Source organism: Octopus bimaculoides, chromosome 8 (genome assembly GCF_001194135.2).
Source record: "Octopus bimaculoides isolate UCB-OBI-ISO-001 chromosome 8, ASM119413v2, whole genome shotgun sequence".
Taxonomy (NCBI): domain Eukaryota; kingdom Metazoa; phylum Mollusca; class Cephalopoda; order Octopoda; family Octopodidae; genus Octopus; species Octopus bimaculoides.
This window is the reverse complement of record NC_068988.1, coordinates 12986183-12999918: the sequence shown is the minus strand read 5'-3', so window position 1 is coordinate 12999918 and position 13736 is coordinate 12986183. Positions and strand designations below refer to the sequence as shown.

General features: G+C 35.6%; 1 protein-coding gene across 1 annotated transcript in view; it reads right to left on the bottom strand.

Moving 5' to 3' along the window:
* The window catches only part of LOC106874972 (E3 ubiquitin-protein ligase UHRF1), a 53420-nt gene extending 41904 nt beyond the window's left edge, over nt 1-11516 (bottom strand). The window contains exon 1 of the mRNA XM_014922901.2: nt 11054-11516. Coding sequence (XP_014778387.1) covers nt 11054-11206 — 153 coding nt within the window. The 5' untranslated portion in view covers nt 11207-11516. The remainder of the gene's footprint in view (nt 1-11053) is intronic.
* Between the last annotated feature and the right edge of the window lie 2220 nt (nt 11517-13736).

Genomic DNA, 13736 nt, shown 5'->3' with positions numbered 1-13736 from the left:
ATATATATAAAATAGATGCAGGCATTGCCATGTGGTAAGTCTGCTTCCGAACCACAGAATTTCAGGTTCAACCCCACTGCATGACACCTTGGGCAAGTTTCTTCTACTGTAGTCTTGAACAAAAGCTTCGTAAGTGCATTTCGTAGATGAAAACTGAAAGAAGCCTGTTATACATATATGTATGTACATTACTGTCTCATTGCCTCAGCTTTCTGCGATAGTTGTAAGCAACTGCTACCATCATGGAAGCGGTGTCTTTTGCTTCCAATCTTCCTTGAAAACAGGCCTAGTTATGGAGAAACATTACCTTGTTTGGAAACAAATGAAAGTTGGTGACAGGAGTGGTATCCAGCCACAGAAAATCTGCCTCAGCAAATTCCATCTGACCCATGCAGAAGTTGACATCAAATCAATGATGATTATATACATACATATATAGATAGATGACTAAATTGAGTTCTTACATTGACTCAGATATACAAAAGGAAACAGTAAATCATCATCATCATCATTATTTAACGTCTGCTTTCCATGCTAGCATGGGTTGGATGATTTGACTGAGGACTGGCAAGCCAGAAGGCTGCACCAGGCTCCAATCTGATCTGGCAGAGTTTCTACAGCTGGATGCCCTTCCTAACGCCAACCATTCTGAGAGTGTAGTAAATAGTCATACTTTTTCTGAAAGGTATTTGAAATTAAACTTCAGTGAACAGAATACAACCAAGAATCAAAACCAGATTTCAAATTCCTTTCGTTTGATACTGGAAACTTGATTTACAATGCAGACTATATCTTTTATCTTCTACTTGTTTTGGCAATTAGACTGTGGTCACACTGGGGCACCACTTTGAAGAATGTTTAGTCAAAAGAATCAATCCCAGTACTTATTTTTCAAGGCTGGTACTTGTTCTATTGCACTTTTTTTGCCAAACCACTAAGTTACAGGGATGCAAACACACACATAGGATGGGCTTCTTTCAGTTTCTGTCTATCAAATACAGCTTTGGTCAGCCCATGGCTATAGGATACACTTGCCCAAGGTGCCACACAGAACCATGTGGTTGGGAAGCAAGCTTCTTACTACACAGCTACATCTATCTACATTTCTTTTGCCTGTTTCAATCACTGGACTTTAATCACACTAGGATATCACCTCAATTGGTTTTTAGTTGATTCTAGTACTTAATATAATGCCTCATACTTGTTCTATCAGTTCCCTTATTGCCAAACTGCTAAGTTATGGGGATGCATATAGATTTGCAACAATCACCAAGTTATGTGAGACAAAAATAAACATCCCCCCCACCACCACACACAAATACATTTACACCAGGTTTCTGCACACTTTTTGCAAAATTTACTCACAAGGCAATGGTTCAACCTACAGATATAGTAGAAAACACTAGCCCTAGGTGCCATGCTGTACAACAGAACTTTAAACCAAATATGGGTAACGACTTTCAAGAAGTGGGCCTGCATGAGACATGGGCTATCATCAAGCAAGCCACAATACTAGAAAAATCCATGGTAATTTTTCATTAAGATTGCCATTCAGGAAGTCCCGTTGGCTGCATGGTTAAACCCATGACTGCCTTCAATCATTCGGTTACAAAGTGAGCTTCCTAACCACACAACCATATATGTATGTGTGTGTGCATATATAGTTATATACACACATTGTTTAGAAAAGGTATATTGATTTGTGAAAAACTTCACTAAACATACATGTACATACACAAATGTGTACCAAAGTGCATTTGTAAAAATGGATACGCATCAATATGAACATGTTTAATAATGCAGCAAGCTGGCTGAACTGTTAACATACCAGAAAAAATACTTAGAATTTCATCCATCCTTACATTCTGAGTTCAAATTCCACCGAGGTTGACTAACTTTCATCTTTTCAGGGTCGATAAAATAAGTACCAGTTGAGCACTGGGGTCAATTTAATTGACTTACATCCTCTCCCGAAATTGCTGGCCTTGTATCAAAATTTGAAACGAATCTGAATCATCATCATTTAACGTCTGCCTTCCATACTGGCCTGGAAATGTGTTAATATTTAATGTATGACATACAAAAACATACATGTATAGCACAAAACTTCAATATTCCCCGATCTTTAATTACCTACCACTAAATTAGTTCATATATCAAAAGCTCTGGCAGCTGACTATCATACCAGCCTCAATGAGATAAGATATAAACTGCTTGGCTTCACATAACCACTCAAGTAAAAAGTGTGTATGAATGAATGCACATACACACACACACATTTATGTCCACTTTTCCTTGCCCACACAGGTTGAGTAGGTCTATTTCAAGCATCTCTCTCCACTTCATCTTTTTTTTTTAAATCACAGCATCCTGAATTTGGCCTTGACCAATACTGCCTGTCTTTTCTAATCTCTCTCTTCCATGGTCTATTTGCATCACATTACATATGTACAAACTATATGTACACACATTGATACACCAAGTGTGCATCTCTCTCTCTCTCACACATATATAGATATATATATATATATGCATGTATCTTGTTTGCTTTAGTCACTGGATCATGACCAAGCTAAGGTACCCTTTTGGAGGTTTCAGTCAGACATTTCAAGCCCAGTACTTATTTTTTAAACCTGGCACTTATATCAGTCTTTCGAAACTGCTAAGTTGCAAGGATGTAAACAAGCCAACAGTGGTTGCCAAGTGATGGTGGTGGTCGTTATGTCTAACACAAAGACACACACATGTAGCAACATGCACACACGGCAGGCTTCTTTCTTTTTCTTTCAACCAAATTCACTTGCAAGGCTTTTGGTTGGCCCAGAGCTCTAGAAGACACTTGCCCAAAGATGCTACACAGTGAGAGTGAACCTGGAACCATGCGGTTAGAAAGCAAGCTTCTTACCACACAGCCATACCTACATATATATAAGCATGCACATGCAACCTGGCCTACTTTGCTTTTTTCATCATTTTTAAAGTTGATAAATTAAGAACTGGCGTGAGGGTGTCGATAAAATCAACTGTATTCTAGAAAGTGGTGCTACATGCTAATTACTGAAAATAGTAGTAAAACACATACATATTCACAAGCAAGTGTGAAAGTGATATTTTTTACATGCATACTGTCCCCCTACTATACATGCCTGTATATACATACATACATACACACACATAACATATAGGCAGAAATAGCGTGGGCGTTATAACAGTACAAAAGCATTTCACAGAGTCTAAATTATATTATGATGAAAAGGCTTAAGTTATTATTTGATAAATTATTTGTCATTGAGCTAATTAATTAAACCAATGGCTCCATTTAAATAGGGTTTTTGTACTATTTATCTATTTGCGTTTTATATGCAATTTTCACTGGACTACATGTGTATATAATATACAATATTTCTAACATTCACACCATGTGTGTGTGTGTGCATATGTATTTTTTCTGGCTTGCCTGTGTACATCAGTAAAGCAATCGGTACCTCGTGGCATTTCATTATGCATACACACACAAACTTATGTACATAGATCTTTTATCTTTCACTTGTTTCAGCCATTAGATTTCAGCTATGCTGCGGCATCGCTTTGAAGAGTTTTTCGCTGAACAAAAATCAACCCCATTACTTCTTTTTTTTTTTGTGAAAACCTGGCACTTATTCTATCAGACTTTTGCAGAACTGCTAAGTTACAAGGACATAAACAAACCAACACTGGTTGCCAAGTGGTGGTGGAGGACGAATAGGTACAAAAACATACAATATATATATAATGAATGAGGGTAACAGAAAATGGAGTTAGCAAGAACCTTTATTCAACACAACGATCATTTCAACGCATCCTACATCAGTCCCTTATGGGTGGGATATTGTATAGCTAGTTGTGTTACATCCATATATATATCATTGCCGTCGTTTAACGTCCGCCTTCCATGCTAGCATGGATAGAACACACACACACACACATATATATATATATATATATTTATATATATATATATATATATATATATATATATATATATATATATATATATATATATACACACACACACAGGGTTGGGCAAAAGTCACCTGACAGTAAATCAAAACCCATTTAATTCCAAGATTAAAACAAAAAATTATTTTATATGAGACTCCGCAAATAAATAGACAAATGTTGATAAAAAAAATGATGATTTTAACTCACTACATTCAATTATTAAACATTCATAATTTGAATGAATAATTAAAATTGAATATTAAGTATTTATGGAATTTTGATTTACTGTCAGGTTACTTTTGGCCAACCCTGTATGTATGTATGTATGTATATGTATGTATGTATATATATCATCATCATCGTTTAACGTCCGCTTTCTATGCTAGCATGGGTTGGACGATTTGACTGAGGACTGGTGAAACCGGATGGCAACACCAGGCTCCAGTCTGATTTGGCAGAGTTTCTACAGCTGGATGCCCTTCCTAACGCCAACCACTCATAAATAAAATATACATATATATTCTTTTACTTGTTCCAGTCTTTTGACCGCCACCATGCTGGAGCACCACCTTCAGTCGAACAAATCAACCCAGGACTTATTCTTTGTAAGCCTAGTACTTATTCTGTTGCTCTCTTTTCGCCAATCTGCTGAGTTACAGGGGACGTAAACACACCAACATCGGCTGTCAAGCGATGGAGGGGGGACAAACACACACATAAACATATATATATATATTATATATATATATATACGATGGGCTTCTTTCAGTTTCCATCTACCAAATCCACTCATAAAGCTTTGGTCACCCCGAGGCTATAGCAGAAGACACTTGCCCAAGGTGCCATGCAGTGGGACTGAACCTGGAACCATGTGGTTGGGAAGCAAGCTTCTTACCACACAGCCACTCTTATACATACATACACACGGTGGACTTCTTTCATTTTCCACCTACTAAATCCACTCACAAGGCTTTGGTCTGCACAAGGCTATAGAACACACTTGCCCAAGGTACTATGCAGTAAAACTGGACCTGGAACGATGTAGTTAGGAAGCAAGCTTTTTATCACATAGCCACACACATATCTATCATAAAAATATTTTTTCGTATATTTGTAAAGCAATGAATACCTTGTGGCATTTCATTACATCTCTCTTCATTCTTTGATGAAATACCAGCTGGGTCAACTTGGCTTTTCATCAACTACAAATCAAGAACAATTTTTAATTTAACAAATTGAACCCAGAACTTAGGCATCTTTAATTTTTTTTACTTACTCTATCAGTTTCTCTTTTGCCACCAGCTGTTAAGTGGTGGTGGTGGTAGCAAACACAGACACACAGACACAATGAGCATCCATAGTCTCTAACAACGAAATTCACTCACAAGGCATTGGTGAGTAGAAGACACTTGCCCAAGGTATCATGCAGTGGATTGAACCCGAAACCACGTGGTTGCAAAGCAAGCTTCTTAACTAAACAGCAATGCTTGCATTTTTTCTTTTATTATTTATGTGTGTTTGTGTGTGCAACTGCAGTCAATAGAAAGACAGCAGAATAAAATAAAAATGAGTGTAGAGAGAAACAACATATCAAGTGTAAAACTATCATATGGCTCTCATAAAGATTTATCTTAATACATTGTATGGCTTAATATTTTACAACGGTTAATTCAAAAGACTAGTTTTATATCCTATATATTATATTTATTTTTGTTAGAAATTTCAACAGAAGAGGACAGAGTCTTGCTTTAACTTTTAGATATCCTTTTCCCCGAGCTCATATGTTAATAGGCAGTCTTGTATCTAATTTGGGTTAGAAGATGATACAGAATCTCTCAGTGAAATATTTCAGGTTCTCACAACTTCTGTCGTGAGTGTGGCTACTGAATGAAATATTTGAATGATTCAACTGAAAGAGGTCTGCTTAGCATCATAATAAGCACGTTACTGGGCTACAGAGCTAAAAACATGTCAGTATAACCTGTGTTGCACACCATCTGAATATGTGTGCATGAGTGTGTACACAGAAGCAGAGTATATGCCTAAGAGTGCATAGTCACAAACACCACTGTCTCTCTCTCTCTCATATGTGTGTGTGTGTGTGTGTGTGTGTGTGTGTGTGTGTGTGTGTGTGTGTGTGTGTGTATATATATATATACACACATACATACATATACACACACACACGTGCAGGCGCATATGAGATATCTATATATAGCTTTTATGTTTTACTTGTTTCAGACACTGGACCACCGCCTTGAAGGGTTTATTTGAACAAACCAACCCCTTATTCTATCAATCTCTTACACCAAACCAATAAGCTACGATACAAATATATATATATATATATATATATATATATATATATATATATAAAACAAAAACATTCATTTATTCAAAACTGAGTATTTTCACCAGTGCTACTTATAGCAGTTTTGAGTACTTTGTTTCTCCAGTTTTTAAACTTAAAAGTAAATTAAATTATTATTGTTTTTTATATATATATATATATGGAGTGGGATACTGTGAGTTAAGTACACTTGGCTTCATATTAAGACTCACTGAGTGACACACTGGACAAGTGTTTTTTACTATAGCCTGGGATCAAGGTAGACAGAAACTGTAGAAGCTTGTCAATATACATATATGTGTGTGTGTGTGTATCTTTGTCTCTATCATCGTTAGGCAAACATAACTTGGTTTGCCCGCATCCCCACTAACTGTGCAGTTCAGCAAAAAGAGACCAACAGAATAAATACTGAAGTTCATATGATCAACTAAACACTTTGAGGCAGTATCCCAGCTTAGTTTAAGATTGAAACGAGTAAAAGACTCAGGTGTATGTAACCCACGCCAGCATGGAACATGGACGTTGAAGGATAATGATTTATCATTGAGTTAACAAAACACTTGACTAGCTGTTGGGCAGGTAGTTAATATCCTGTAACCAATTTTGTGGTTGCGTATTATATAACAAAGACTCAAATAACCTAATCTACAAGGCTGAAAATAGATATCACATGGTTGGAAGAGACATGCAGCTATTACTGCAGTGGTGTTATTGTTTAATCCACAGGCTAGCCCTGCTGGAGTAGACCTATGTTCAAAGATATAACAGATACCTAAATACAGTGTATCTAATATGACATTATTCAATATACCCACCACCATCACCACATTTATAAAGACATTAGCATGTAATGAAGGATATTTGGTAGCTAACTTTAGCAGATCGAGCAACCAAACGTGATTTGTTAGAAAGTTGAAATGATCTGGTAAGTATGGTTGGATCCAATTAATAGTCATCAATCATTTAAAAGTCAATCAATCAAGCTGATCAGTCATTAAGTAAATATCCCTCTGTTGGCAACCAAAGGGTTCTTCCTCTGAATGAAAGGAAGATTGTATGATGCATGTATTATGAACAGCAATTCTACATGTTAGTGAGATGTTGGCCCTGAATGCAGGACATGTGAAGGCTAGTATGCTCTGCTAGATGTGTAATGTAAGTGTATATGTTCAACAGAGTGCTAGTGTACTGAGAGAGAAGTTAGGCATAAGAGGAATTAGATGCAATGTGCAAAAGAGAAGACTGCGCTGGTTTGGTCATGTGATGAGGATGGATGTTGACAATTCCATAATGCAGTGCTGATCACTCAAAGTTGATGGATCACGTGGAAGAGGGAGACCCAGGAAGGCAATGAGACAAAGTACTGAAGGACGACCTCAGGATGCTGAACCTTTCAGACAAGATGACAAAAGATCAAAATACCTGGTCCCTTGTTATACTCAAGAAGACCCGTCCTCCACAGAAGTGTTAAGACCTGCAAGTGTCCAGTGTCGGCGCCCAGCACACATTATCAAGTGATTGGCATTAGGAAGAGCATCCAGTCATAGAAGCCAAGCCAAATCAGACTGGAACTTTGTGCAGCTCCCCAGCTTAGGTTAAACTGTCCAACCCATGCCAGCATGGAAAACAGATATTAAAGGATGATGATGAGCCAAGATAAATATTACAGGGCTCCAGGACTTCCTATCCCAAACTACTTTTGAAAATCATGAAATTAGTTAAGTAGATAGAAATCTTTTTAAAGACTTGTGCACACACACACACATATATATACACATGCATATATGTACGTATGCACATGTGCACACACATTTATATATATATATACACATGCATATATGTACATATACACACATTTATATATAAATACAATATGTACATTTATAATAGCCACTTCTGCATTATTCTTGTTTTCTTTGTCATCAGCTGTATGACATCCAAATTCTATACCATGTTTTATCAATGAACTCACCAATGTAAATATAATAACAGCACTTGACATTTAGAGCCTTGATGATGATGATGTTTCCTAAGTTCCAGGCTAGTAATTTCCACTCCTTAATACTTTATCTGTACAAGATTTTTTTTTTTGTAATGCTAAATTCTCTAAACAACCAACTGTTGGAATAGCCCTTTATATTGTTCGACTTGTTTAGAAATAGCAGCTAAACACCACCAGAACTACATCTAAAAGTTTTTATATAAGGACACATTAGATAATATAGTCCAGTTACTAATGCCCCCTTCTGTTACCATGTTTCTGGTTGAATTGAAAATCACTTCATAACTAGAAATTTGTATCCTTGAACGAGTGGCAGTCTCAGGTGTAAAAAGGGTTAAAAAAAAACAACAACAAAAAAAAGAGAAAGATCGGTCGTGGTTAGAAAAGCTTTTGATTGTCATAGATCTGCGATCAGAGCCAGCCTTGGGCTAAATAGCAGCAAATCATCCATTTACATTCTTCATCTCAGTAACTTCTTGAAGTTAGCACTTTGTTCATAAAAATGTATTATCGAGATGAATTGATTTGGTCAATAAAGAAAAAAAGACATCAGGGATCTGATTGATATTAAACATCAAGGTACATTCAAAAGTGATTTAACAAAGATAGTAACAAATAATTCCGTGCTAAATAACTTATTTATAAATGTAAGATTCCTTTATAACAAAAACTAAATATCATTGGTAATACATGAGTAATATCTATTATTTCAACATATCTACTCCAGCTTAGTTTATCACTCCTACATACAAGCTATTATATTCCATTAAGAGTGCTAGCTTAAGAAAAAGAAAGGCTTCACCAAGTTAAAAAGGAAAACAGCTGGGAATGGGGGACCAAACTGAATGAGTCTTCATTGACTGTCAATTTTCTCAGCAAAAACTTTAAAACCTGAATTACTACTACTACTCAAGGTGCTATTTTTATGTATAGGCTCTGCAGCAAAATTGACTTTGAAATTTAATCTGTTCCACAGAAGAGATATTCATGCAAAGAAGAAAAAAAATCTAATGGGTGTAAAATTAAAAGGTTAAGGTTAATATTCTGAATTATTCAATCCCATATGCCTATCCTACATACGACATTTGAGGTGCAGCAGGCTGTTTAGAACACACACAAAGTTTAATAGAATTTATTTTGCTCAGTCACAAAACTAACTCTTCAGATTGGTTTTCTTATAAAGCTTTAAAGGGCTCGTTTCGTTTGGGATTGAACTTCTCTGAAATTGAATTCATTCAGTCTTGACGCTACAGATTCAATTCTGAGCTGAAAGTGTTTCCACATCAACTATCAAAAATTTAAATATTATTCTTTTCAATTGATATTACATACGAACAGCTTAATATAGAATTTTATCACACTAGGTTGGAAAGTCTTGTAAACTAGATGAAAATTACTAAACAAAAAAAAAAGAAGTTATATTAATGATGGTGTTGGCGACACACTCACACAGAAATAATAGCTTTGTTGTACTTGGTCAGGGACTGTACAATGAAATTAAGCTGAACCTAAAGTTTTAAGGAGGCCTTTCCTTCCTCAACTCGTTTTTACAGTACCCAGTTTAGTGTTTCCTCTAATCACTTTCAGTTAAAAGAACAGGAAAGATTCAAAGCCTTTTACTACATCATTACTATCACTTCTTTGTCCAATTACTTAATTATCATGAAGTTTGCAAGTTTAGAACAGAGTAAAATTTGCTTATAGATGAAATTTCCAGTTTCTGATATTGAATATTAGGGAGGAAGAAGTGCTCGGATGTTATTAAAAGCATCAATTTCTTTTTCTTTCTAGGAAAAAAAGAACTTATTCCAATTTTTTAAGTTGATAATAATAGAATTTCTTGAAAACTTTTTGAAATATTTTGTTAGTTTTGCTCATCAGCTGTAAAATTTTTTGAAAATAAATAAATAAGGAATATAGAAACCACTTACACATCTCTATTTAATCGCAAATTTATTTTCACGAGTTATAAATTAAAATATTTGAAATCTTTTCCCCGTTCCAAATTTTTATAAAACTACAACTAGGTTCTTGAAAATGACATAACAGGGTATCTTTTACAAAAGGCATTTGGAGACTTCGTTTCTTAACTAGTAAAATCTATTTTAAATATATTCAATGCATTTTGACAATAGGATTATAATCACAATTAGTAAAAATACCGTTGATCAAAATTACTAAAAGTAATTTATCAAGACTCTTCATTAAAAAAAGTCTAAAATAGATTTACTCTAGGCTAAAAAGACAAAGCGAAATATTTATAATATGTGGAGGGACAGGATATGATGACAAAGCCGAACAGAGAGAAAGAAAGAAATAGTTCACTGAAAGATAAACAGTGACAAGGGGAGAGGAGGAGATTTCCCGCCATATCTTCACAGAGAAAGGGGGGAAGAAATCAAACAAGTGAAAAATTCCTGAATAAAATAAAGATTTAGTTCAATATTATGAAATGAAGGTGTTGAATAAATAATAATTGGATGAGTTGTGGATTATTATACGTGACATGTCATGATAAACTGCCAAATTACAGGTAATCAGAAATATAAACAACATTTTTTTTTTCATAGACAAAAAAAGGTATATGGCGCCAAAGCCAGATGATAAGAGACGATAACAACAACCGTGTGAAATATTTCGAAATATCACTGTCATTGAAAACATTAATAAAATAAACAAAACCTAAATTTATAGTGTAATAAAAAAAAAAAAAAGCTTACCAGTTTGCCGCGATAGAACAACTGTTGTTGGGATGGCTCTGCATCAAACTTATCCTTTATACTCTCTCGTAACTCTTCAACTTTGGTCAATTTGGAAAGTCCTTTCACCTTGACGGTTTTCTTCCCGTCGAAGGTCCGCACTTGGATCCACATGACAAAAGGAGAAGATACGGATTCTAAAACTTGTGGATTGTTTTGTTATGGAAGAGTGCTGCTCAGCGATAAATGTAAGGATGATCGAGATAGGAGGTAGGAAAACGGCGCAAAGCCCTAGTTCAATTACTCGGCGAATTATATAAATAGTTCTAATCTCAGGCAATTCTTTTACAGTTGTTTATAATAGTGGACGATTGATAGATATAGTTGGGAAGTTATTTGATCAGGCAAACACAACAAAACATGTCCCCTACCTTCCCCACGTGGTTCAGTGGCGGGAAACAAAATCACACGAGATTTAACGAGACACAAGCTTATTACTGCCCTAGATTAAGAAGAAATTGTAGCTTGCCTGGCAACGTAAGAAGCGGTTCAGTATACCATTATACTTACCACCCTGCTTTTTAATCTTAGCTTGTGACACTGGTCGAAGCCAATGTTATTTTTAATTTAAGACTATGTATATTGTACACCTCAAAATTACATCTGTATATATATAGTTTGTGAAAGGGTTTTTAACATTTTTTTTAATATCTAAACAACATCTGATAATTTATATTCCTTATATAAAGATTTCAAAAGTAGAATAAATTGGTTTGTCGAGAGAAAGAGGAAAAGTTAGACGTTATGGGCGGCACCTTTTGTTGGAAGTGTTCATCTTTTCTAATAGTACTGAATTGATAGTGTCAGACGAAAACGGAGAACAAAATGTTAACTAGAGGAGAAAGAGAAATGTTTAAGTTTCTTCGAACCCAATTATTTACTTTATATCCTTTAGTTGGACCTGTTTAACAAGTAGCTTAATATCAAAACCTTATTGAAATAGATTAGAATTATATCAACCAATCAAAACACGTATTGACAGTTAGGGGTATCAGTGATCATGTAGTTGATATTTAGCCCTAGGTCAAATCTGACTGAGTAAACCGATTATCAAAGGTACTTCAACTATGATTATCCCATCATGTGTGTGTGTGTGCTCTTGTCTTGATATCATAGGATAATGATTTTTTAACAAACATCACCATCAGACAAGTGATATTGTTCATTTCTAGTCTTCCATTAAAAAATATATCTGACCCTGGGAAAACCGTATCTTGCTTGGAAACAGACAAGGGTTGCCACAGGAAGGGCATCCAGCCATAGAAAATCTGCCGCAACAAATTCTGTCAGACCCATTCAAATATGAAAAAGGAGAGAAATTAAATGATGATTATGAAATAAATAATCTTTGCATTTTACTATTTGTAAGTTAAATTCATAAGATTGCATTATTTGCAAGAGTTCATTGTGAATAACAGAATCAAATACTTTTGCTGTATCCATTGTAGAGAATATTTAAGGTGTTATTGTTAATAATAATACTAAGGTGAACTGGCAGAATCATTTGCACACTGGACAAAATGTTTAGTAGCATTTCATTTATCTTTATGCTCTGTGTTCAATTTCCGCCAAGGTCATCAATGAAATAAGTACTGGAGTTGATGTAATCAACTAGACCCCTCCTCCAAAATTTCAGGCCACATAGAGGCTCTCTCATCTGCATTTGTTGTTTCTTGAGATAGTGTGTAACAGTATAGTTTTTCTCCAAGATTGTATCCTGAAAGCAACAATATTGCACTTGATATTTTTGGTTGTCTAGACAGTTTATTGATACAATTCCATTGGACAGTATGAATGAACTACAGTCATTCGCTTCCTGTTCTTAGTGGTGAACTCTTCACAAAGACAAGGCCAACATTTTCAATAGCTTTCACTACAATGACAGAATTTCCAAAATTCAAGCAGACTGTTTGGCCATGTTGCTCGATTTTCTGAGTCAGACTCTGCTTACCATGTTACCTTCACTAAGGATCCAACTTGTGTTGTTTGACTACATGTTCATGGTAAATGAGGAGATAACTTACATAGATGGGGATTGACTGGGACTCTGTTCAACAGATTGCCAGGGAATCTACCAAAAAATGGTGAATGCAGCCATGTGCTGCAACAAACACATGCCCCCACATCTGACCTGACTCAATAGGCCTCTCATAAATGAGTGAGTTTCTCTAAAGAGGCAAGCTGCGTTGCTTACAGAACCAATTAGGAGGTGTTTGATTTCATCATTTTAATGTTCACTTTCCTATGCTTGCATAGGTTGGATGAAGGTTACTGGGGCAAATTTTCTACAGGTAGATGCCTTTCTTATTACCAACCCTCACCTGTTTCTGAGCAAGGCCCCAGAGGAACTGTTATGTCCTCAATATGATAAAAGTTTCTCCTCAATCCCACTTTACCTCCATGCATTCATCAACCACTTTTCAAAGGAAACTGGATGCATTTCATCATAGCTCCAGCACTTTAGAGTTTGTCCTGTAGTATGTAAAAATTAAATGCAAAGGTCTACATTATTCTGTGATGTATTCATTCACTCAAGGTAATGTGACAGGGAAGAAAGTTGGACAGAAGTCAGTGACAACCAAAAACACTGGATGGGAGAGTGAAGGGAGCTAGAGATTAATAGTAGAAAGTGAGTGATTTGCAG